Source organism: Dama dama, chromosome 14 (assembly GCF_033118175.1).
Source record: "Dama dama isolate Ldn47 chromosome 14, ASM3311817v1, whole genome shotgun sequence".
Classification (NCBI taxonomy): domain Eukaryota; kingdom Metazoa; phylum Chordata; class Mammalia; order Artiodactyla; family Cervidae; genus Dama; species Dama dama.
The window spans coordinates 45588400-45613483 of NC_083694.1; the positions used below are offsets into that span (position 1 = coordinate 45588400).

Sequence of the window (25084 nt, forward strand, 5' to 3'; positions counted from 1 at the left end):
TAAGCTCTGGGGCTGCGGTCCCTTAAACCACCTGCTTCTTCCTCCTTATCAAGCTGTCCCTGCAACTTTGACTTGACATGATGGCAGGCTGACTGTGCCCACGGTCCCTCCACCTGCCTGCCTGCCTTGTCGTGAACTTATCTTTGCTTTCTCTTCAGCTTTATTCAGGTATCATTGACAAAGAAAGTCAAATATAAAGCCTACAAAAGGATGCTTTGATATCTTTTTTTACTTTTCTTAGCTCTTGGGGGGCACTTAAAATGCCAAGAGGAGGCTGTGGCTCTTCCCCAGAGATGACATCTGGAAAGAGTCTGAGCAAATGTTAGCTCTTCAGTTACTTCCATAAACAACAACAATAAAATGTTCTTGTGGCAGAAGAACTACTTCTGGTTCTTTTAATTGTCTTTTAATTTTGGGAGCTGAATCTATGAGTGAAACTAAAGAGAAGTACCCAAGGAAGAGGACATAATTTCTCCTTGGAGGAAAAGGAGGAGTGCAGGCAAGGTTTGATCCAGCCACTCAAGGGACAAGAACTGCTCAAGGACAGAGTGTGGAAGGTGGCTGCAGTGTTTGTCCTTCTCTGCACACCTTTGGGTGCTCAACTCCACCTGCACTTGATAGAAGCTCCAGAAATGCCTGTTTCTACAGGAGCACAGGGCTGCCTCCATCCAACAGGTGTGGCCTCAGCAAGGGAAGGTGTTTTCCTCCTTGGGGGAGGCGTCCTCCCCTCAGGCTCTGGCTCTGGCCCCAAAGGCGGGGCTCGGGCTCCATGGCACCCTCTCCAGCTGCAGAGTGAGAAGGCCCCACACCGCTCCTGTGTCTGGACCAGCAGGGAGCACAGCATGCCTGCCAGGGGTTGACACATGCAGTAGGAGGAGCTGTGGCTCATGTTTTTGCTTGTCTTTAAAATGTGCAAAAATGAGACGAGATCAAGAGGAAGGTAAGTGCTTCCCATTCCCTACTTCTTCTCCAGGCACTAGGCTAGGTGAGCTGCAAGATTAATCCTGGCTTCTGGACTGGCTATGCCAAGCCTGGAATTCTCTTTCAGTGTCTTGCAGAGTCATTTTTTTCCCCAAAGCCAAAGTCAACAACAACAGCAAACTTTACAAGAACCTCTGCCGCAAACATGCAGCAGACATGCCTCTCTTCTTTCCCATCTCCTCCTCCAACAGGTTGTTAAACAATCCATGTGTGATCAAGGGAAACTTCTAGAAACTTCTGTTCCTGGTGATAAGGAGGCCCTTCCCTCTGCAACAGTCTTACTAAACACCCACCTCCTCAAGGATTTGCTCTAGTGGGGCCACACAGACAATGTCTGTGCATGCTAAGTCACTTTAGTTGCATCTGACTCTTTGCAACCCCATGGATTATAGCCCCCTAGGCTCCTCCGTCCATGGGATCTTCCAGGCCAGAATACTCGAGTGGGCTGCCATTCCCTCCTCCAAGGGATCTTCCCGACCCAGGGATTGACCCCGTGTCTCTTATGTTTCCTGCATTGGCAGGCGGGTTCTTTACCACCAGCGCCACTTGGGAAGCTCATATAGACAGGAGAGAGGAGCTGTTTTTGGTTGGCAATGGAGGAGCCAGAAGAAGGGGAAATTTTTATGGGTTGAACTTTGCCCCTCTATAAAGATGCAGGGAGCTCAAACCAGTGCTCTGTGACAACCTAAAAGAGTGGGATGGGGTAGGAGATGGGATACAGGTTCAAGAGGGAGGGGATATAATGTATACCTATGGCTGATTCATATTGATGTATAGCACAAAACTAGCACCATATTGTAAAGCAATTATCCTCCAATTGAAAATAAGCAAAAATTTTAAAAAAACCACGCTAAAGTCCTAGCCTCCCAGTGCCTGGGAATGTGAATTTCCTTGGGGAAAAGGGTCCTTGCAGATATGATTAAGTTGAAGATCTCGAGATGAGATCATCCTGGATTATCTAGGTGGCCCTAAATCCAATGATAAGCTTTTTGGGTTGACTTGTGTCCCCCATAAAAGCTCAGTTGGAGACCTAACCCCTAGGACCTCAGGTTGCTCCCTTGTTTGGAAATACAGTCTTTGGAGAGGTCACTGAGTTAGAGAGAAGTCCAGCCCACATGCTGCAGCCGGACTACCTGAGTGCCCCAGTGAGTGTGTGACCCCCAGGGGGACACAGACCCTGTCCAGGGTTCCTCTCACTCTGATCAACAAAAGGGAGATCTTGTCAGCACTGAGGTCAGAAGCCAGGCCACTTATTCATTCACTGGAGGTGCTATTAACGGGTAGGAAGCCGAGACAGCTGAGTGTATTAATTAATGATCCATCTCTAGCTGTTGATGTGTAATTTATTTCAGTGATTTTTTTTTTCCTGGGACATGAGAGAACAATGGGCCCTGAGCTGGGCAGGGTGAGAAGAGAGTGGGAGCAGCAGCAGCCTTGGGGGTCCACAGGCCCCGGGACCATTAGGGGTTGATGGGGAGACTGGGGAGGGTCTGCAGCCAGGACAGAGGTGACAGGTCCAGTGAGGCTGGTTCTAATGACAGAGAGCCCGCAGAAGGGTGGGCTAGGGGAAGTGGGGGCCCCAGGCCCAAGGTGGAGTGGAAAACTCCATGAGAAGATGTGACCAAGATTGACATTTGCAGGAAAGTTGCTTCTGTGGCCAGCATGTGTGCTCAGTCGCTTTCGGCGTGTCCTACTCTTTGTGACCCTATGGACTGTAGCCTGTATCTGAGGATCTGGCCAGAAGGACAGTGGGCACGAGTCTTCAGGACACCCTGAGGATGTAAGCCGCCCTGCCCCCTCCACCTGCCCAGCATGGTGCCCACCTCATGGAAGCTCATGGCAGCAGCAAGGCAGACTAGAGTGTGTTCATTGCCCGGATGCTTCAGTTTTCCTAATAATGGGCTGGTGGCACCAGCCCATCCTCAGCTACTGCTGAGACACCAGAAGAGCTGGCGTGCTGCTGGTCATGCATCGTCATCCATGGCAGCTCATTGTCTCCTGAGCCTCTGGGACCAGCGCCCAGTCTGATGTCCACTAATCTGTCAGTCCTCCGCAGGCCAGAGGTGTGTCCCAGTGTTGCCAAACAGGCAGCTGACCCCTGACCACATTTTTGGATACGATGCCAGCCCTGGAGCTGGGGTCCACACCTCCTACATGTCCACCCAGTCCCCATGGGGGCAGAATATACATTTCCAATAATGCCTGGATCTCACAGGAAAGAGTAAGGGGCTCGTTTCTGAGTCGGAGTCTCTGCCAGGAGCAGGGCCAGTTCTGGTGTGGCTTAGAGAAGACTGTTAAAGGGGGTGCTCCAGACGGCCGTTCTGCATGCCCAGCACTGCCTCCAGCCTCGGGCAAAGGCTCTCACAGAGGAGAAACTGACTTCCATATGTGGAAGGGGCTGCCATTGGTATCAGCTTACAGATAGAAGGCAGCATAAAGAGCCTGGAATGCTCTGTGAATTTGGCAAGTGTGTGTGTGCTCAAGTGTGTGCTCAAGTTGCTCAAGTCATGTCTGACTCTGAGATCCCATGGACTGCAGCCCACAAGGCTACCACAAGGCAACACTGTCCATGGGATTCTCCAGGCAAGAATACTGGAGTGATTTGCCATTTGCCATTTCCTTCTCCAGGGGGATCTTTCCAACCCAGGGATCAAACCCGCATCTCCTGCGTTTTCTGCATTGCAGGCAGATTCTTTACTACTTAAGCCATCAGAGAAGCCAAGAACCAGCTTGACTGGGCAGGTGGTGGATGCAAAGCCCTGGTAGAGGGGATGCAGCTGGAATGGATTCTTCTATGTCTGTTGACCCACTACTTAACCAGGCGACAATGCCAAGCTCACCTTACCAGGCGAAGGGCCACAGGTGAGGCCCTCATCATTGCCAAGACCAGCATGGACAGAAGCTGCATTTTCCTTGCTTCTACAGGAGAAAATCCCCAGGCACTGCCAACCGCCAGCCAGAGCCAACGAAAGCTCCTCCCACTGGTAGCCCCCCAAGGCAGCCTAACTCCTAGAACCTGTCAATACGGCCTTATTTAGAAAAAGGACCTCTGCAGGTATAATTACATTAATGGTCTCAAGATGAGACCATCTAGGTTATCTAGGTTTAGGTTACCCTAAATCCAATGGCAGGTGTCCTCATAAAGAGAGACACACACACAGAAGGAAGAAGTCTTGTGAGAACAAGGCTGAGATTGGAGGGATGCAGCCAGAAGCCAAGGATGCTGGAGCCCCCAGAAGTTGGACAAGGCAGAAAGGATGGTCCCCCCCAATCTCCAGAGGAAGCACGGCCTGCCCACACCTCCATTTTGGTCCTCTGGCCTCCAGAACTGGGAGAGAAAGAACTTCTCTTGGTTTTTGCCCCCAGTTTGGGTTGACTCAATGCTCTGGCCCCAGGACACTCAAGCTCAGAAGAAAGCTGGCCCATCTATCTGCAGCACGTGGGTCGGGGAGGGGCCTGGGACTCACGGGGTGCAAGGCTACCTCTGGGATATCCAGGATTCTCAGAGGACTGGGGCATCTTGGAATGTGGGGACATGTTTGGTTGTCATGACGACTGGCATTAGCTGGGTGAGGCTGAGATGCTGCCTGTCCTGCAGGATTCGGGACAGACATGTGTCCCCTGACAGCCCTCTGTCCTGAGTGACTACAGATGCCCTGTCCTGCTGCACGTTTGGGCTCTGAACACTTGAGCCGGGAGCGCCTCCTTCAGCTCCATGCACAGATCCACCATGTTTCTGCACGATGTTAAGAAGCACCAAAGTTTCCAGAACTCAACCACCACGCACATTGGAAGGAAGCTGTATTAATCTGTCCCAGAGAGCTGCTCCCCATTTCAGAAAGTCACTGGCCTCGAGGCCCAGAAAGACATACCCATCTCAGCTCGTGTGGCATCATGTTCCTGGTGAGGCCAAGGGTAGGGGGGTGGGGGGGGCCCTTCGAGCCCCTCTTTCTGCCTCCTAGTCGTGCATAGACCAGTGTTTATTCTAAGTAACCTTCCATCGTGTTGCTTCTGAATCAGTCAGGGCACTGCACGAGTTTTTAGAACTAAAGGTTTTGGCAGGCTGTACTTTCTATGGAAAGGTACATCGCAAGTGAGTTAAGGGAACATTGGCAAATGTGTAGCAGGAACCCAGGTTCTGTCTGGATGGAGCAAGGGTCCTGACCTAGAGCCCTGGTCTTTCCTTCTCCTGCCCCCGGCATCTTCCACCTGGCCCAGCTTCCTCCAGTCACTACTGTCCCCCCAGGTCGTTCCTCCCGCCCTGTCTCCACAGAGGACACTGGCTTCCCCCGACATGTGCAGGTGGGGACAGAAAGGGACCCAGGCATGCACCTCTCAGGGGTTCTGCTCTCAGCCCCAGGACACGCCCCCAGAGTCCTGGCTGGGGCCTGAGCTGCTGGCCCATCCGGACAGTGTGTGAGATCACATCATGTGGACATGTGTCCCTTCCATCCACCCTAGCTGGGCTCTACTGGTAAAGCACCCCCCACCACCACAATGGAGCTTCTTCAAGGCCCAAGAGGAAACGGAAGGTTCTTTTATCACTGGACCTCACACATGGGCCCAGATTATCCTAATGAATAAGGCAGTCAGCTTCCTTTTGGACTCCGGACCCGAATCCCCCAAATCTCTGCCTGCCAATGCAGGAGACACAAGAGACAGAGTTCGATCCCTGGGTTGGGAAGATCTCCTGGAGGAGGGCACGGCAGCCTACTCCAGCATTCTTGCCTATAAAACCCCATGGACAGAGAAACTACAGCCCAAAGTGTCACAACTGAGTGACTAAGCACATACACCCCTCAAATCAGGATGTCCTGAAGCTTCAGGAAACAGGGGTGTGTGGTGAGGAGGGCCCCCGCCCTCCCCAGAGTCGTGGAAATGGCCCTGGCCTGGGGGTGAGGAGGGCGGGGCCCGGGCCCACCAGCCTCCTTCAACATCAGCACCACCACCCCTACCCCCAGGCAGTTTAAGAACAAGGAGAGTGAAGCCGAGCATGGAGCATGGGAAGTGTTTCCTGGCTATTTACTGGGGGGTGGGGAGGTGTGCAGGGGGTGTCTGCAGAGAAGCAAGCTGCCATCATGAAAGGACAGTCCAGCTCGTGACCTCCCCCAGGTAGAATGTCCCCCAAACCACACATGGGCTGCTGATGTGCCTCATTGGTGGGTTCTGCTGATTTTTTGGGAGGCAGGGGGTAATTCTGGCTGCTGAAACCCTTCCAGGGCAGAGAAAGGTCACTGAAGAGCTTGCCAGGCACCTGAACACCCTCCTCCTCCTGTTAACACCTTTGGGGAGCATTTGAAGGACATAAAATAAGCAGCATTCTCCCAGCGCTGGCACTGTTCCATCCCCAAAGGAGGTGGACTCCATCACGTCAGCGCTACCCAGGCCCTCCCAGGAGCTCTGCGCTCCACCAGGGTCAACACCGACAAGTCTCAGGATAGCCTCGGCGGGCAGAAGGCATTTCCCAGCTCTGCAGTCAGGGGAGCCAGGACCCGCTGAGGTCACGTATACTGTTGAGGACACACCACTGGCCTGCAGGCGGGCAGCCAGGGCCGCGGGCAGGTCCAGTCAAGGCAGGGGCTCTCTCTGCTGCACACCCCCAACATCCCCCACCTCTGGCTTCATCCCCTATGCGGCTCCCTAGACACACTCAGCATCTCTGCTGCTGAAGAAAACTTCTAGAAAAGTAAGCTTCCTCCTCTACCACCGCCGATCATCACCTCCTAACAACAGACTTTGGCTTCCCTGGTTGCTTAGTGGTAAATAATTGGTCCCCAACACAGGAGACTAGGGTTCGATCCCTGGGTCAGAAAGACCACCTGGAGTAGGAAATGGAGAATTCCACGGGCAGAGGAGCCTGAAGGGCTACAGTCCATGGGGTCGCAAAGAGTCGGAGTGACTGAGTAACTAAACAACAACGAGCAGCAGACTTAAGTCACTGAACCACATGGAAAGCAAAGACCGAAGGCCTGGTGACCACAAGGTACGTCCGCCACCCAGAGGCAGTTGGAACTGGGTCTCTGGATCTGAGCAGGGTCTCTGGATCTGAGCGGGGTCTCTAGGGAGCCCTGGGCTTCACTGGGAACCTACCTGCTGCAGGTGAGGGCAGAGTTTCTCCCCAGATATATTCACCTGGGCCATTTCACATTACTATAACCCAGGGCCACACCTGGGCTGGGGGAGGGAGGGAACAGGAGGGGTGACATCTCACCCTGAATGGTGGCTCTGAAACCCCCTTCCCAGCATCTGCCTGCTGACCCTAGAGCTCGCCTGCACCTGAGAACTGCTGGGAACACTGCTCAGCCCCCGGCTGGCAGGCTTCCTCCCCGATCCGCGTTTGCAGAATTAACAGCTGAGCTGTAGCCTACGTGGTGTTTGTGACATGCCCGCTAGAGTCCTTAACTGTCATTTGCCTCTCTTGTGCCCTTGCCTGTCTGGCTTTCCCAGAGAGCTTTTTAAACTCCTTGAAAAGAGGGCACTGGGATGGGTCTTCCATTTCCTGGCCCCTCTCCACCCCAAGGTGCAACATTTAATGTCAACTAAGGAATGAACAGTTTCCTGAGCAATTGATCAGAAGCTAGAAAACTCTTGAGACTGGTTCCCTTAACATAGTCAAATAAAAATGCTAAAAATGATGTTCTATCTAATATTGAATCACAATACTTAGAATCATTCCCCTGTGAGTGGATGAAATCATAAACTCAGCAGTCCACCGTATATCAGATGGATCTGTGAGTGCAATTCCCATGGAGCAGAGATGTGTCCTATCGGGTGTGTCTCCTGCAACCCCCAGACCCTGGGTGGCCGGCAGCCCTGGGGACACCCTTAGAGGACACTGGTTTCCAGGGTGAGGAGGCATCAATCCAGGCCTCTTCCTGCAGCTCCCCAGAGCCTGACGAGGACAACAGTCCAGGGGTGTGGAAGGCCCTGGCTTCCAGACAGAAAGTGCAGTATAGGCACCTGGGTTCCACAAGAATTGAAGAACCTTACTGATCCCAAGGTGCTTTTAGAAGGAGAATGAAACCCTGAGGGAAACAGAACTTAAGAAGCACTAATTGCAATAGGTTGGAGCAGGAAGCATGTGAAGAGCATAAAAGAAACCCAGTGACAGAATCATCTCCAGGAGAATCCGAGGTCGGCTTTAATGAGTCAGAGCTCATTTATCCACTTGGTGTGAACACAGCTTTGCTCAGCAAAAGCAAGGAAGTGCCTGGGGAGGCTGGACAGGTCCAGGAACTGTCGGCAGACACACTGGCTCCCTGCCTGTGGCCAGGACGGGTCACTGCAGAATCACTTCAAATAGGACAGGCCACACCCCATCTACCCCGGAGGTCCCAATGAAGACCCTGAAGACAAGCCTCGTCATCTATAGAGTTTAGCATGTTTAGCAAAGCTCCACATGCTCATTTGTCCGTTGGTGCTCTTATACCAATTAAGCCACTCAAAACTTTTGAAGTTCATGAGTCATTTGTTTCAAATCTTTAAATTAAGGACGGATTCATTTCCCTGGTAGCAAACACCCAGCAAGTTAATTAAAAGGGGCTCAGCATTTAAACCACTGTCGCAGCTTCAAACAGAAGGGGAGGACCACATCTCTGTCCCTTCCATGTGCCTCTCACTCCCTTCTCCTCCAATTCTGGCATCTAGAAACTATTCCATCGTTATACAACTTGGTCCCAAGGTCTCCCCACTCCTGGTTCAAGTCAGATGACCATCAGGGTGACAGAAGACGACACCAGCCCATCCCACAAAGAGGACACTGAAGGCCCCTGGTGACAAGGACAAAGCAACCTGGAAATCACCCTTGGAAACGCACGAGTGGATTCCAATGTAAAAATCACCAGGCAGAGCTGGGAGGACGTCTGAGCCACTGCATCCTTGAGCTGCCGGGTGTCACGAATCTGTGATTGATCCAAATGGGGACAAAGCTTGAATGACGATGGGGACCTTGGCTTCCTGGGCAGTGCACCTTCCCAGAGCTGTGAATGAGGGCTGGTAGGAAAAGGGTCAGCTGTATCTGTGTAGGCAGTGGGCCAGGGGCCAGCAGGCTGGGTCAAGGACTGGCAGGGCTGGGAAATCTTCACTGAGTACTAACTGTAGCCATGAATTTGAGCAAACTCCAGGAGATGATGAAGGACAGGGAAGCCTGGCGTGTTGCAATCCAGGGTCACAAAGAGCCAGACATGATGCAGTGGCTGAAACAACAACCGTAGCCAAGCACCCAGGAGATCCCACAGCGAGCAAAGGCAGGGACCGACACCAGCTGCCTTAAATTCCCCATGGCTCCCTTTCTGAGGATCGAGATTAAAGCCTGGGAAATGACTTTCCATTCCCCACCCCCCCCCCCAGGAGACTCTGTGATTCTACACTCGGAACACAACCAGCAAGAGGGCTGTCACAGGAGGAAGGCACTTTGCTGTGGTGAGCCCTTCCCTCCAACCTCAGGTGAACTTCTGACCGTCTGACATGCAGCCTCTGCCAGCATCATGCGAGGCTGGAGCTCAACGCTTCTGTGAACCTGAGCCAGGTGATTTTCCATCCCAAGCAGTTCCTGGCTAAGCATCATCTACATCTTTGCTCGGAGCTCCAAGGTCAGTGATGAGAGCCTGGGGAACTCATCTAATGACCTCATCAAATGAACTCACCAGGAGAAGAGCAAGTGGAGCAGAAAGCCAGTGATCATCTAAGAATAATAACCATCATTGTCATCACAATCACCATCAGTACCACCAGCACCATCATCTCCATCTTCATAGTTACCATCATCTACATCATCCCTATCATCAGCATCACTGTCACATCCTAAGCAGCAGCATCATCCCCATCTCTGTCATCACCATCATCGTCACTACCACCACCACCATCCCCATCATCACCATCTATCACCAGCACCATCATCATCATTACTATCTCTATCATCGTCATCGTCACTACCACCATCATCATTTTCATAGTAACAGCAACAAACACGTCCTGAGGAGCTGTTTTGTGACAGGCATTGTGCGGGCATACTCAGCCCCTTCAGCTGTATCTGACTCTTTGCAACTATTTTGACTGTAGCCCGCCAGGCTCCTCTATCCATGGGATTCTCCAGGCAAGAATACTGGAGTGGGTGGCCACCCCCTCCTCCAGGGGACCTTCCCAACCCAGGGATGGAACCCGAGTCTCCTGCTTCTCCTGCACTGCAGGCAGATTCTTAACTGCTGAGCCACCAGGGAAGCTCCGTGAGAGGCACTGAGCATCTGGCATATACTATCTCACTTAATTTTTACAACATTATGAGATGGTTTATTATGTAATTCCCACCGATGTACAAAGAGGAGAGGCAAGTTGTCCTGGTTCAAACAACTAATATAAATGAAGCCAGGAACTGGCATCAGGCTGCATCACTCTTAACCATCACACTAAAACTAGGAGAGATCTCCCAACCACTTTATGGCCCTTGGACAATTCCAGTAGTGTTTCTATACAATGTTACCTTCTTACAGATTTCACAGGGCTTCAAATCACCAGCCACCTGCCCTTTCTATGCCCACCAATGTCTGTGCTACACAAAGAAAGGAAAACATAACATTCCCCTTCTAAACAGTTCTCTACAGAAAGAAAAATAAAACAACTCCCCAGGGCTTCCCTAGTGGCTTGGTGGTAAAAAAAAATCCATGTGCCATTGAAGGAAACACAGGTTCAATCCCAAGAAGATCCCACATACCTCAGAGCAACTAAGTCCATCCCCAGCCTTTGCTCTAGAGCCTGTGTTCCACAACAAGAGAAGCCACTACAATGAGAAGCCCATGCATTGCAATGAAGACTAGCCCCCATTCTCTGAAGCCAGAGAAAGCCCTCACAGTAACAAAGATCCAGCACAGCCAAAAATAAATAAATAAAGTTATTAAAAAAATAACTCCCTAAGTCTGATTCCAGAGACACTTCTTTGGACAACGGAATTTACTTAGCAAATTCTTTGTATCTCTTCTTAAAGCCTTAATTCCAGACTCGGGGTGCAGTGAGTGGGCAAGTCTGGGCCTGTTTGCCCTCAACATTTGTAACCCTCTCCTTGGAGTCACTCCTGCTGGGTATAAAAACAACTGGTGCGGATGGAGGATTCTTGGTTGCCAGGCACCATGTTTTGTACTCAGGGCTGATTTATGGAGGCCTCACAGCAACCTTTTAGGAGAGATATTTTGAAGCTCTAATTATGCTGATGAAGAAAATATAGTGAAGAGAGAAGAGAACTTTCCCAGAATCATCCAGCTACATTCAGCAGATCTGCAGCTTAGAAGCAGGTACTGCTCACTAGAGCTGGCACAGCCCCCCAGACCACTGCTCTGGGATCACCAAGGCCACCCTTGCTGCCTTAAATCCTGGCCAAGACGTGTGAGTAGTGGTCATACTCCAAAGATTTGGGGGGGCTTGGGTCTGCATCTGACCACTAGGAGGATTCTCAGGACCCCTGCTTGGGCTCTTGATGCTCTGGGGCTTGGGTCACTTTTGTAGGACCAGTTGAGCATGGAGGAGCCCAGTTAGGGGAATCATCTCTGCATATTCTCTCTTTTCTTGCCTTGAATTTGAAGCTGAGGACGGTGGGGTGCCCCTCCTCAGCATCCAGTATCACTTCCCAGAATGAGCATTTCTCTGCATTAAAAGCAAACACACATATTTTCCCCCATTTAAATTTGTTGTGCTAAACAAATTAATCTAGCACCAGATTATATTATGAAGAACCATAAATCTTTTCCAAGATAAGCATCTGTCGAGTTGGATTAGCAATATCCAATGTACTGTGAATTAATTTGCTAAGCCTTATAATGGTGTCCCGGGTGTTTAACTTTAGTAATAACAAATGTAATTTGGAAGAAATGGGAACTCGTTTTCTCATCCACATCTATATAGTAAGTGACGTAGGCAGGGAGATGACAATAAATGAATGCACCACTAAATTCTATTATGATGATGGCTTGGGAGTTTATTGAGGTAAAAACTAATGCTTTGTAAACTGCCTCTTGGGTGCCTGGCACAGAAATGAACGGCAGGCTCTGTGTGTCTGTGGATTCCAGAAGGAGGCTACAGGGGAGATGGCTGAAGCACAGTTCTGCAGACCCTCACCCATGATGCTCCCAAGCTCACAGCCTCCATCCCTCCATCCTGGCCCATGGCCCCCAGCATTGAGATGGAGCTTGGCTTCTTCCATAGATATGGTGCTCTCTAGGGAAGAATTGCTCAGAATAAAAACTGCAGCTCTCTTGTCCAGGTGAAGGGAGGAAGTAGGTCATGGAACAAAAGCCACCCACTCTATGGAAACCTGTCCAACTACTGACCATAAGGGACAGCGTGGCGATCAGGTTGCACAGGGACCCTGAGGAGCAATTCTCTCTGTCCTCTGGGTTCTGAAGAGGATCCGTGTCAGCTCCAAACCCCAAGGAAGTGGAGAGGCAACCCGGGGTTGGGGGAGGCTGCACAGTGCCCCCATCCCCTTCCTGATTATGCCCTGGAATTTGCGTCCTGTATTACAAGTTAGCAAATACTGCCACTGGTCAAGAATGTGCATGGACAGTTCCAGACTAAACCTGAAAGTCGTGATGAGGCCTGGGGCCATGGCCTGTTCATAGAAGCCAAGGATGCTAGCAGTGGGTGGGAACAAATGGGTCCAGGATTCTGGGCTGTCCCTTTGCCAGCCTGAAGCCAGGTATATACTGGGGGCTACTAAAGAAGGGAAGTGCTTTGGCCTGGGAGATTTCCAAGGGCTACTCCCTTTGAAGCAATTGGAGGAGTTGAGAAAGAAAAAAATGACGATGCAGCATATTCAAACCCAAGAAATGCTAATTGTCTGCACTCACCTAGAATGACACAGGCAGAAGAACCAAAGCCATCTATCTGATCTCCATCCTCCAAACACCTCTTAACCTGACTTCAGGGACAAGACAACCCAGAACCTGAGCCAATGTGCAAAGTCTCAGCTAACACTGAAGGGAATTCCTCCTGATAACCTGGCCTCCATCTCTCCTGCTGTTTGAGGTAGTTCCTAACTCTGGGTGGGTCTGGTAGTTGCCTCTCCAGAGGAGTGCATCCTGGAAGGTTTCTGAAGATGCCACACACCCTACCTCCATCAGCAGATATGCTCACACCTGACTCCCGGGCTGGTCCAAGAGACTAAGTTCTGGCATTTGAGAAGATGCTGCTCCATGTCTGGTGGGGCTCAGACACCCCCTACACAGGCAGGGTGGGTAGATGCCCACCTCTAGGTCACTACTAGGGAGAGACCCTCTCCCTTCTCACTTAATCTACAGGAAGAGCCTGGCCCCTCCTCGTAGAGCACAACCGATCTTTGCCAGGACATGGACATGTGCAGGTTCATGGACACAAAGTTCCTCGTCTTTCCCTCAAGTACTATGGCTTTAGGTGCTCCTGCTGGAAAACGGACAATTCCAGCACCACTCGTAAGCCTCACCCTCCCAAAGCACCCCCCAACCCAAACCCAACCAGAGAAGAGGTGGGCATACCTGAGGTCTCCCCCAGAACCCGCGGGGGCTGGCTGTCTTGGCCACTGTCTCTGCTGGGACTGGTGGAAGGCTCCGTTGTGCTTACCCCAACCGGGATCCTACTCCTGGGGTCCAGGGGCTCGGTGACCCCTTGAGTCTGCAGTGTCACAGAGGGGGCCGTGGTGGCTGTGGCCGTGGTGGTGGCGGAGGCCACAGTTGTCTTCCGCGTTTGGAAGATGGAGACCGTGGTGGGGCCGTAAAAGCCCGGGAATGTGTTGGATTCCAGGGCCTCCTCCTCCCCCGTGGGCCCCCAGGCAATGAACTCCGTCTCCGTGGTGGGCCTGCTGCCCCGGAAGTCAAAGCTGTTGAAAGCGGGCCCCTGTAGGTGCCTCTTCCCCCGCCGCAGGAGGGCCTGCTGGTCCGTAGGGGCCCCACTGGCCCCTGCAGAGGAGGAGGAGGTGGGGGAGGAGCCCAGGGAAGGGCTGGATTTGGCAGCAGCTGGGGGCTTGGCCAGCCCCCCTTTGGGCCCCAGAGTGGCCTCCTGGTCCCTGGGTCTGTGCGCCCGTCGGGCCCGGGGACTTGGCATCTGTCCGTGACTGTGTCCGCGCTCCACGCGGGGCGGCCGGGGGCTCCACACAGGTGCGGGGATCCGGGCGGGCTGTCCACTCTTAAAACTCCACAAGCGAGGCGGCCGGTGGGGTGGCCGAGGCAGTAGCCGGAACTCAGGGCCCGGGCCCAGGGACTCACACGCGGGCAGATCCAGGGCGAGCTGAAACATGGCTATAAGGATCCAAGCATGGCTTCCTAGGGAGCAGCCGGGCCAGCGGATGAACATGGAACTGCGTAGGAAAGAGAGAAGAGGGTCAGTGGGGGCCTCCACCGGGGGGCTCTCTCCACCCCCACTCCAGGTCAAGGAGACGCTCTCCTAGTAACGAGCGCTAATCCCAACTTCCAAAGAGGAATGGAACCCTTCATTAAGTCCCCTTCAAAGGCCAACTCATGTCCGCTGTTAGCACCGCAGAAGGACAGGCCCAACCTCACCGGTCAGGACCCACTTCTCCTCCCAGGAGCTCTCCCATACATGGCCAGCTGATGACAAGCTGGTGTCAAAGAATCCGCTTACAGGAGGGACACTGAGTTCCCAAAGAGATGATGGCCTCAGGGGTCTTCCATCACACTTTGCTTTGACCCAGAATAAAACACAGGTACCAAGAGGGATCCAGGCGGGGGACAGCAGGGCCGGGAATGTGTCCACACACCGTGTCCAAGGCCCAGCATGGCCCTCTGGGTCACAGAAGTTCCCACTCCAGGGTGAGTGATGCTAAGCCCGCGGCTGCCAGTCCTGAGGTCTGGAGGGTAGGGGTTTCAGCCCTTGGGGCTTCCCGTGGGGCACAGAGTCCCACACCTGCTGCTCCGGCTGAGCCCTGTGTCCTGGCCCCCCGACCCCCTCCGCCCCCTGTTTCAGTCGGATGTGTCTATTTGAAAGCAGCCTTGTGGCCTCAAATGCCGTGATGTGTGCACGGGGAAAGCTGCTGACTTGTGGCTGCCTCTGGATCTCGCTCAGAAGATGTGCTGCCCGGAAGAGGAAAGTTCGTCAAGGCGCCAACTCCACCCAAGTGCTTGCTCTGGCAGGTGCCCTGGCAAACCTTGTCCTCTGCCTCCTCAGCGTGGGAAGGCTGGGGAGGGCACGCCCCTCAGCCAGGGCACAGGGCTGAGCGTGCGCTGGGCCCGGGCAGGATGGAGCCAGGTCAGGACGTGGCCACACGCAGGGCAGGGGAACCCGGCCCCTGGGTCCTCCCACCTGCTTAGTTAGATAACCGAGGGCTGAGGACAGGTGCCCTTCAAAGTCAGAGCTCATCACCAACGTCAAATCTGAAAATTGACACAAAGCCAAATTTAGGGATGGGCAGGGGTGGGCGAGTTTGTTCAGTGAGCTGAGCTGCCAACCCAAATGCTGCTCAGAACCAGGCCTATGGAAGCGGAATTGGACAGCATTTCTTAGCTGGGCTGTCATAGGACTTTAAAAGGGACTAATTCAGCCCCTGAGTGAGTATGAGGGTGTCCTTGTGCCCGGGGCTGACCTATGCTCGCCAACACCCAGGAAGGTGCTATGCCCCCGGACATCCGTGTGTTGAAAGAAAGAAACTTGTATTAATGAGTGCTAATTGCCAAAAAGGACAGATTCCAGAATAATAAGGCCTTGGTTTTTTAATCAGAACGAGAAAGTGCTTGGCTGCAGAAACTAGAAACTGCTCATTATGCTAATGTTTCCGCATCAAGAGGCTGCCGGTGTGCACATTCTTGGCGTGGCCAGCCCAGGGCGATGAAGGGACCATCTCGCACACAGAGATTCAGGTCACAGAGGGTGGCCCCTCTGTGGCCACAGGTGGCCTCTGGAGGTTTAGAAGTGCAGGTTCTCCCACCTCTCTGTGCATCTAGACACAAGTCCAGCCCCCAGGGAAGTGAGACACTGCTTCCAGCAGGTGTGATATCGGCTTGGAGGATACCACTGATCACCCCCAGGCACCATAAGGCAGCGCTGAGCACCCTCAGCCTCATAGACACTCCTAGACCTTATAAGGTATCCCTGGGTTTCACCAGGCCTCACCAGGCACCCCCAGGCCTCATCTTGTGACCTCAGTCATCACTGGGCACCACCAAGTACCACCACCTTACCAGGTGTCACTAGACCTCACCAGATGCCATCAGGCACCCCGATACTCCACCAGGTACTACCAGGAGCCCCCAGGTCTCACCAGGTACAATCAGGTCCTCTTAGGTACCACTAGGCCTCAGTAGGTGCCACCAGGTACCACTAGGCCTCATCTTGTAACCTTAGACTTCACCAGGCACCACCAGTCACCAACAGGCCCCTCCAGGTATGACCAGGAACCCTCAGGCCTCCCCAGGTACCTGCAGACCTCACCAGGCATGCCCAGGTAGCAGAGTCACATCGGGCCTCACCAGGCTGAATGAAGAGCAGCTATACACAAGCCCACTTGCCACCTCTACCTGGAGAAGTATCACCCCAGGAAATTAAAACAGCAGTCCCTGAGCCTGCGCCTGGCTGCCCAGCATAACTTCACACGCAGGATATTTCTGCCATTTCCCACCAATCATGAGCTGTAATTGGTTACCATGGAAACCCCTCTTTTCCATGCCACCCAGATGTTATGTAGAAAAGCCAGGCCATCACAATGGCAGGGAGAGCTGGATGTATTTTTCCTCTTCCAGTCCAGTCTCTTTCTTTTTGAACTGGTGGACTTGTTCATAGGGAAAACAAGAGGCCAGGTGAACAGGTCAGGACAGAAGCTCCACCCACCCTACCACGACCCTGCCCCCAGCAGCCAGGAAACGCAGGGCTCAGGCTGGGGACAGAGAAAGCCCCTCCAACAGGGAGGTCAGCGGCCGATTCTGTGGCCTCTTTACAGGGGACCCATCATCACTCATCCCTTTACAAGGGTCAAAGGCCCCAACCCCCCTGCTTTATCAGCAGGCCTGCTGCCCCTATGTGCTATCCGGACCTTCCTGGACTAGTGTGGGGACATGCTGGGCTGAAGACGCACCTTGGCATGAGGGGATTCAGCCAGGTCTGCAAGGACCATGCGAGGGGCAGCAGGTGAACCTCTGTCCTCATCCCTCAGCTGGTCCTGAAACCAGGCAGGACCCCAGGAACACTCTGCTGTGACAATGCTCAGCACAGGGCTGGAAAGCCCCCAATACCACACCCACTTTATGATGAAGGGGTTCTTGAAGCACCACTCACAGATCCTGTCACTCAGGAAGGCATCTGCAGTGCCATCAGCCTATGCTCAAGAGGACCCCACACATCTGCGGGGGGCGGGAGGGCCTGAGACTGCTGGTAACACTGCTGAGGATGCCACTAACCATCGGGGCTGGCAGGTGACACACCAAGGTCAGGTCACAGTGCAGGCAGAGGTGGGGCCAGCCCCCCTAAACTCTGGGGCTACCACAGACCCCTTACAAAATACCACCACTTCACCCCCACATGGATGGCTACAAGCAAAGAGACAGACAATCCCAAGTGTTGGTAGGGATGTGGGGAGACAGGAAGTCTCATGCAGCATTAGTGAGAATGTGAAGTGGTGCAGCCATTAAACAGTTTAGAAGTTCCTCAAAGGCTGAGAGTTACCACTGGACCCAGAAATTCCACTCCTGGGAGCAAAAATGTGTACCTGAATGTTCACAGCAGTATTATTTTTAACAGAGGAAAGGGGAGACAGCCTCAGTGTCCATCAACTGATGAGTGGATAAAGAAAGGTGGCCCAGCCCTACAGTGGAACATTAATTGTCCATAAAATGGAAAGAAGTATGGGGGTGGGATGAATTGGGAGATTTGGGATTGACATATATACACCATTGATTCTATGAATAAAAGAGATAACTAAGGAGAACTGACTGTATAGCACAGGGAACTCTATTCAGTACTCTATAGTGACCTAATTGGGAAAGGAATCCAAAAAAGAGGGGATCTATGTAAACACACAGTTGATTTGCTTTGCTCTAAGTAGAAAATAACTCAATATTTACCAGCTGAGCTACCTGGGAAGATCATTGTACGGCAACTACACTCCAATGAATTTTTTTCTTTAAAAAGGAAATAAGTGCTGATACACGTTACCACATGGATGGACCTTGAAGGCATCCCAAAGAAGTCAGTTACAAAAGGCTACATGTTGCATGATTCCATTTATATGAAATGCCCAGAATCAATCAATCCCATAGGGACAGAAAGTAGACTGGTGGTTGCCAGGAGCTGGGGGCAGGGAGGTTGGGAGTTACTATCTAAACTCTAATGATTACAGGATTTCTTTTAGGGGCGATAAGAATGTTCCAGAATTACAGTGGCAACAGTTGTACAAACTTGTGAATATAGTAAAACTACTGACATCTACACCTTAAAGGAGTGGATTTTAGGGTGTGTAGCCTGGATCTGAAGAGGTGATGTGTGCCAGGGTAGTGAGTAGACAGGCTTGGGGGACACTGCACTGGGGCCTAGTCCTGCTCGGCAGGAGGAAAGAAAGGATGCTGGGGTCGGAGGCGGCCTTGGCAATAAACTTGCGGCTGAGACTTCAGGTTCGTCCTCATGATCCTTGCCTGAATGTCCGGCTGCCTATCTACACTCCATGACAGACGGTTCCCCCGCGGTAGCATCCCAGCCCAGACTTTCAAATGAAGAACAAACACCCCACCACCCCCACCTGACTGCTTCAAAATCGGGAACTACGGCTCCATCTCACTTTACTTTCTAGTTTGCAGGCTTTTTGCTTCTCTCCCTTTTAAATTTTTATTGAAATCTTTTTTCCTCAAGAATGGTTTAATAAGATTCAGCAAATTGAGATTCAATTCGATACCTTCTGTATATTTTCTTCGCTGAAGAAAATCACTGTCAATTAAGGGAGACAAAGACGTCTCTACCATTTAAGGGTGCACCTTTCTCGAGCGAGGTGTCTGCAAGGGTGCCTCCTGCAAGCAGCTGGCTTCCACTTGCTCGAGCACCGGGGCTGGACCACAAGTTCACACAGGAGCCCTGAGTCTGCACAGCTCAGAGGCCATACCACAATCTGCAGGATGGGACAGGACCCTAGAGGTGTCAGGCGGGTGGCCAGCCTGTCCCAGCCCTGCCACAGGCAGTGACCAGCACCCCGTGTGCAATCTCAGCACCGGATGACTGAGGGAGACCCCCACCTTCCATGTCTGCCCTTGCGCTCGTCATCAGTTGGCTTGAGGGACAAGTCACAGTAGGAATCATTCTGTTTGAGGCTGGCCTGAGCGTGGGCTTGTTGCTTTCACTTCACAGGCCCCAGGTTCCATCCTATTCGACATGGTTGGAGCAGTGGCATGGAGGACTCCATACCTTCTAAGGAGAACCATGCGTCTGTGATCAATAATTGACAGGGTACAACCTGAAATGACCCGAAGATGCATGTGCGACAGACACAGATGGGCTTCCTCCAGCACAGAGTTGTCTCTGGGGGAGTCCGTGTTCCTAAGTGGACACCCCCAACCCCCTGCAGACTCGAGCATCTCTTCAACTAGGACCCCTGTTCAGTCTACCTGCCCCCCTTTCAGCATGACCCTGTGTGCAGACATCTCTCCATTCCACACCACTTGTTGGTTTGTTTGTTTAAATAAGCTTTTTAGAGCAGTTTCATCTTCTTTAAAAAAACTTTTATTTTGTATTGGAGTATAGCCAATTAACAATGCTGTGATAGCTTCAGGCGAACAGCAAATGGACTTAGCCATACATATACATGTATCCCTTCTCCCCAAAACTCCCCTCCCATCCAGGCTGCAACATAACACATAGCCGAGTTCCCTGTACTATACAGTAGGTCCTTGTTGATTACACATTTTAAATATAGCAGTGTGCACATGTCCATCCCAAATTCCCTAATTACCCCTCCCCCACCCGCGCTGTCCGTCCCCCTCTCTGAATTGTAAGTTCCTTCTCCAAGTCTGTGACTCTTTCTATTTTGTAAATAAGTTCATTTGTATCATTTCAGAGTCCACATAAAGGGGATGTCATATATTTCTCCTTCTCTGTCTGACTTACTTCACTCACTATGACACTCTTTAGGTCCATCCATGTTGTTGCAAGTGGTATAATTTCATTCTTTTGAATGGCTGAGTAATATTCCATTGTATATATGGACCACATCTTCTTTATCCATTCCTCTGTCGATGGACATTTAGATTGCTTCCATGTCTTGGCCATTGAAAACAGTGCTGCAATGAACACTGATGTGCATGTATCCTTTTAGATCATGTTTTCCTCTGGTATACACCCAGGAATGGGATTGCAGAATCATATAGTAGCTTTTAGAGCAGTTTTAGATTCACAGAAAATTGCACAAGGGCAAAGAGAGCTCCTGTGTAGTCCCCCAGAGTCCTTGATGAGAACATCCTACATCACCAACGTGAATCTGTCAAAACTAACAGAACACATGGGCCCGTGACCAGGAACCAAAGTCCATGCTGTATTAGGGTTTCACCAGTTTTCTCTTTCAGGATCCCACTCAGGCCCCCACGTGACATTAGTATCACAGTTCCTCAAGCTCCTCTAGACTGTGATGGATGCTCAGACTCGCTTTCTCTGGACGACCTTGAAAGTTTTGAGCAGGATGGGTCAGGTAGTTTGTAGGACGGTCCTCTACTGGGATTTGTCTGGTATTTCTCTCAAGGCTGGACTGGGCTGATGGGTTCTTGGGAGGAACCACAGAACTGCAGCAGCCTCCTCATCACGTGACATAGGGGGCACCTGCTGTCAGCACAACCCACCACTGCTGATGACCTCAGCTCCCTGTGACGTCCTGTCTGCCAGGAGTCTCCACTGAGAAGTGATGACTGCCCCCTTTCCACATGCTAATCTCAGGAAGCAGGACCCCAAGCACAGCGAACACTCGAGGGAGGAAATCCACTTTGTTTTTAACTCTTCAAACCTCACCCATTCGGCAGCCAAGCCATGTTGTTGCTCAGTTGCTAAGTCCTGTCCGACTCATTGCAACCTCTTGGACTGCAGCATGCTAGGCTTTCCTATCCTTTGCTATCTCCTGGAATTTGCTCAAACTCACGCCCCCAAGTCAGTGATGCCATCCAACCTATCGTCCTCTGTTGCCCCCTTCTCTTCCTGCCTTCATTATTTCCATATTATTCCAAATATTTCAATATTTCCCTGCATCAGGGTCTTTTCCAATGAGTCAGCTCTTCGCATCAGGTGGCCAAAGTTTTAGAGCTTCAGCATCAGTCCTTCCAATGAATATTCAGGACTGATTTCCTTGAGGATTGACTGGTTTGATCTCCTTGAGGTCCAAGGGACTCTCAAGAGTCTTCTCCAACATCACAATTTGAAAGCATCAATTCTTCAGCACTCAGCCTTCTGTATGGTCCAACTCTCACATCCATACATGACTACAGGAAAAACCATAGCTTTGACCATACAGAGTTTTGTCAGCAAAGTGATGTCTCTGCTTAATTAATACTCTGTCGAAAGCGACAAATCTGAGGAAGTCACTGTCCCAAACAGAGAGGACAGTGGTGACAGGCAGGACTCTCTCTTCCTTTCAAACCTACATTCTACATGCTTTGGGGGTGTGGACTGGCAGGAAGGAGTCGGGGTGCCCAGCCATGGGATCTCCCCCTCAGGAAGCTGGAGGGAGGCTTGGGAGGAACAAGTCATGAGACTCTCTCTCAGGACATTCAGAGCTGCCCTCTCCTAGAACCTGATGGCAAGATTCTGTTCTTCGAAAAAGACCAGAGACCACGGAGCACAGGCTTGTGGTCTGGGGTGGATGGAGGTGGCAGTGAGCCTTCTGAGGTCATGTCCCAGATCTCAAGGCTGGGACAGAGAGGAGAGGGTGGCCATGCTCAATGCTGACCATCGGGCAAAGTGAAACTCCAGGTGGACTCAGCACCCTCTCCTCCTGGTGGAGCATACGCCCCATTAGGAAGCAGCATCATCGGTTGCAGGTGAGGAGGGAGAGCTTCGTACCCAGTGCAGGAAAAGCTGTGTCATCCCGATTCAGTGTTGCCCCCAGTTATCTGACCTGGAGGAAGCGGGACAAGGACTTCCAGCACCAGGATATGTCCATCTCCCCCCTCCACACGGGACGCTCTGGTGCCCAGATGCACTCGAGGGGCCCCCTTCCACCCTGTGTTCCCTGGATCCCCAACAGCAACAGGACAGTGCGGCGGCTTCTGGCTATTTTTCTGGAGCAGAGACCCACCCTCCCTGCTCATGGACATGGGTGCCTCAACCTCCACCCCTCCATACCGGCTCCAGACGGGAACACACACTCTCTTCTGGAAAGGGTCACTGGTTCAGTTTTCCTAAGGAAACAAATGCAGCCTTGATTCATTCAAACAGTGCTCCCAGCCCCATGTCACCATGATGTCCTGTTGGAGCTGCTCCGTGCTTGGCCCCAGGACTCAGGGGATTAAAGCCTCCCTCTCTTCAGGAAAGGCACTCAGGGTGCCTAAGCTTTTGTACTGCATGGCCCCCGTGGATGTTGGGTGCACACACGGTGTCTGACACAGAGAGGGAGCAGCCCTGGAAAGAAACCTCCAACACAACAGGTGACAGGACTTCTCTGGCTACTCCCCTTCCCTGGAGAGTGGGATCAGTCCTGGGGTCTGCGGGTCTCTCAGCACCCTCCACTTAGCACCCTCCCACTCCTGGGTGCCTCGCAGTGAGTGAAGCACAGGAAAACCAGTCTCCTGATAGACCCTTTGTCCTGGAGCATCTGTGTATAGGTGCTCTCATCCCAAACTATCATTACCCAGGTGTGGACAACAGGAGACCCAGAAATGAAGGGGCCTGCCTGGCTGGGGTCACCATGAGTCGAGGACTCCAGGACTCACGATCTCTGTGCTCAGAAACTAGGTCCCAACAGCCCTAGATCTGTGGGACCGGGGACACACTAGAAGAAGTAGAGCAAGAACAAACTCACGATAAGCTGTAACCATGGCAACTGTACTCCCTGGACCATCTGCACGGAGGCTCCACCCATAGGGAGGTGCCTGGGTGGGTGCTGGGCCTGGGCGGGTGGGACTCCACACCCCTACCCCCAACCTTATCCAGCCATCAGGGCCCTGAGGGTTCCAGGGAATCATTTCACAAGCTCTCACGAAAGATAACAAGCCCTGCAACAGGATGTTCTGCAAGGTCTGGAGACGTTCCTGGGCACCAGCAGCTGGGGAGGGAGGCACTGCTACTGGCATCCAGTGGGCAGAGGCCAGGGAGGCTGCCGGACATTCCACATGCATGGTACAGGCCCCCATCACAAAGCCCTGGAGCTCCAGAAGTGGCCTGGTGCGGTGCTGACACAGGGGCTCAGGGCTGGTGACCTGACTTCCAACCCCCTAGCTGTGTGCGCGTGGGCCATGTGTGGAGCCTCTGACAGTTTCCCCACCTGTCAAATGGGGTGAACACGGGTACCCACACCACGGTGTTTCACAGGGACCCCATGGTGAGTACTTCAGGCTCAGCTGCCAGACGTGGTCCCACCACTCCCCCCCCATGGCTGGGAACGGCACCCAGGAACCCATCTTCCTTCCCTGGGTGCTCCAGAGCAGGGCGTCTACAAAACTCTGAGGCACGGGGGCTTTTGCTCGACAGGCTTCGCAGGTGCTTGGAGGAGACTGAAGGATAGCAACGTGCTGGCATTCTGGTTGCCTGGGCAACGTGCCCGCAAGCATTCCGGAGGAGTGAAGTGGTGACAAGCGGTGGGTGGGGAGCCCTGTGGGTGGGACGCTCTCTCCCTGGGACTGGGGAGCAGGGCTTCTGCGTGTCTCATGCTACAGCCCCTGCTGCTGCGGCCAGGCCCCCAATGCCCTCCTGCAGCCATTGTGCAGCAGACAGCAGGCAGGCCATCCGAGAAGGGTGGCCCCACCAAGTGCCCCCCAGCCTGGTCAGTCCCCTTGGCTCAGCTACTGTCCCACCAGCATGGGGTCAGCGCCCTGTCTGGGCAGCACCCAGGGTGTGACCAGCAGCTGAGCAGCCTCCCGGGATCTGCCAGCCCGTCTTGCCAGGTACCCTGGGCCATCTTCCCAGGCTTCCTCTGCAGGAAGGAAGCAAAGGTCTGAGACGGGCCCCTGTCATGAGCTGGCCACTCCGCTGGTGAAGCCTGTCTTCTCCATCTCTCTCAGGGCAAAGGCAAACCTGAATAGGAGCTGGAGGTGAATCTGATGTCTGGTAAACCTTCTCCACCACCAAAGCCAACTCAGAACAAACACTAGACGACCCAGGAAGGGCAAAGTCGATTCTCCAAACCCCTGGCAGTGGTTCTGAGCCTGGGCTTCACATGAGAACAAAATGATTGGGAGAAAGGATGGTTACAAAACTTTGAGCTCCAGTCCCAACACAGCAGACTCACCAATCAGGATCTTTGGGGAGGGAGCCCAGCACCGTCACATTTTGGGACACTCCCCAGGCATCCAGGGTTGACAGCTGGGGAGCACTGCGTGCTTTTCACCCATGTGTTCAGTCGCTCAGTTGTGTCAGACTCTTTGTGACCCCATGGACTGTATGTAGCCTGACAGGCTCCTCTGTCCATGGGATTTTACAGGCAAGATTTCTGGAGCAGGTTGCAATTTCCTTCTCTGGGAGCTCTGCCCGACCAGGGGGATCGAACCTGCCACTCTTGTGTCTCCTGCATCTCCTGCATTGGCAGACGGATTCTTTACCACTGAGCCACGTGGGAAGCCCTGCTCCTCCCCAGGGCTCAGTTTAATTCTACCTCATGTCCATTTTTAACAAGAGACATAGGATGCTACTTCCCAGATGGCTCAAATGGTAAAGAATCTGCCTGCAATGCAGGAGACTCAGGTTTGACCCCTGGGTTGGGGAGAATCCCTGGAGAAGGGAATCTTCTCCCCTGGAGAAGGCAACCCACTCCAGTATTCTTGCCTGGAGAATCCCATGGACAGAGCAGCCTGGCGGGCTACAGTCCATGGAGTCGCAAAGAGTAGGACATGACTGAGTGACTAACACTCCATAAGATGGGGTTGGGTGGGGGGAGGGATGCTGTGGGACAGTGACCCTTCAGCACAGGGGTCCTGGGTACCACGTGTCAGGGCCATCAGGCTGGAAAGATGCTCACAAGAAA

General features: G+C 52.6%; 1 protein-coding gene across 1 annotated transcript in view; it reads right to left on the reverse strand.

The window, feature by feature from the left end:
• The window catches only part of AJAP1 (adherens junctions associated protein 1), a 119107-nt gene that overhangs the window by 42081 nt on the left and 51942 nt on the right, over positions 1-25084 (reverse strand). Inside the window, exon 2 of the mRNA XM_061161238.1 lies at positions 13479-14296. Within this exon, the coding sequence (XP_061017221.1) occupies positions 13479-14296 (818 nt within the window). The remainder of the gene's footprint in view (positions 1-13478; positions 14297-25084) is intronic.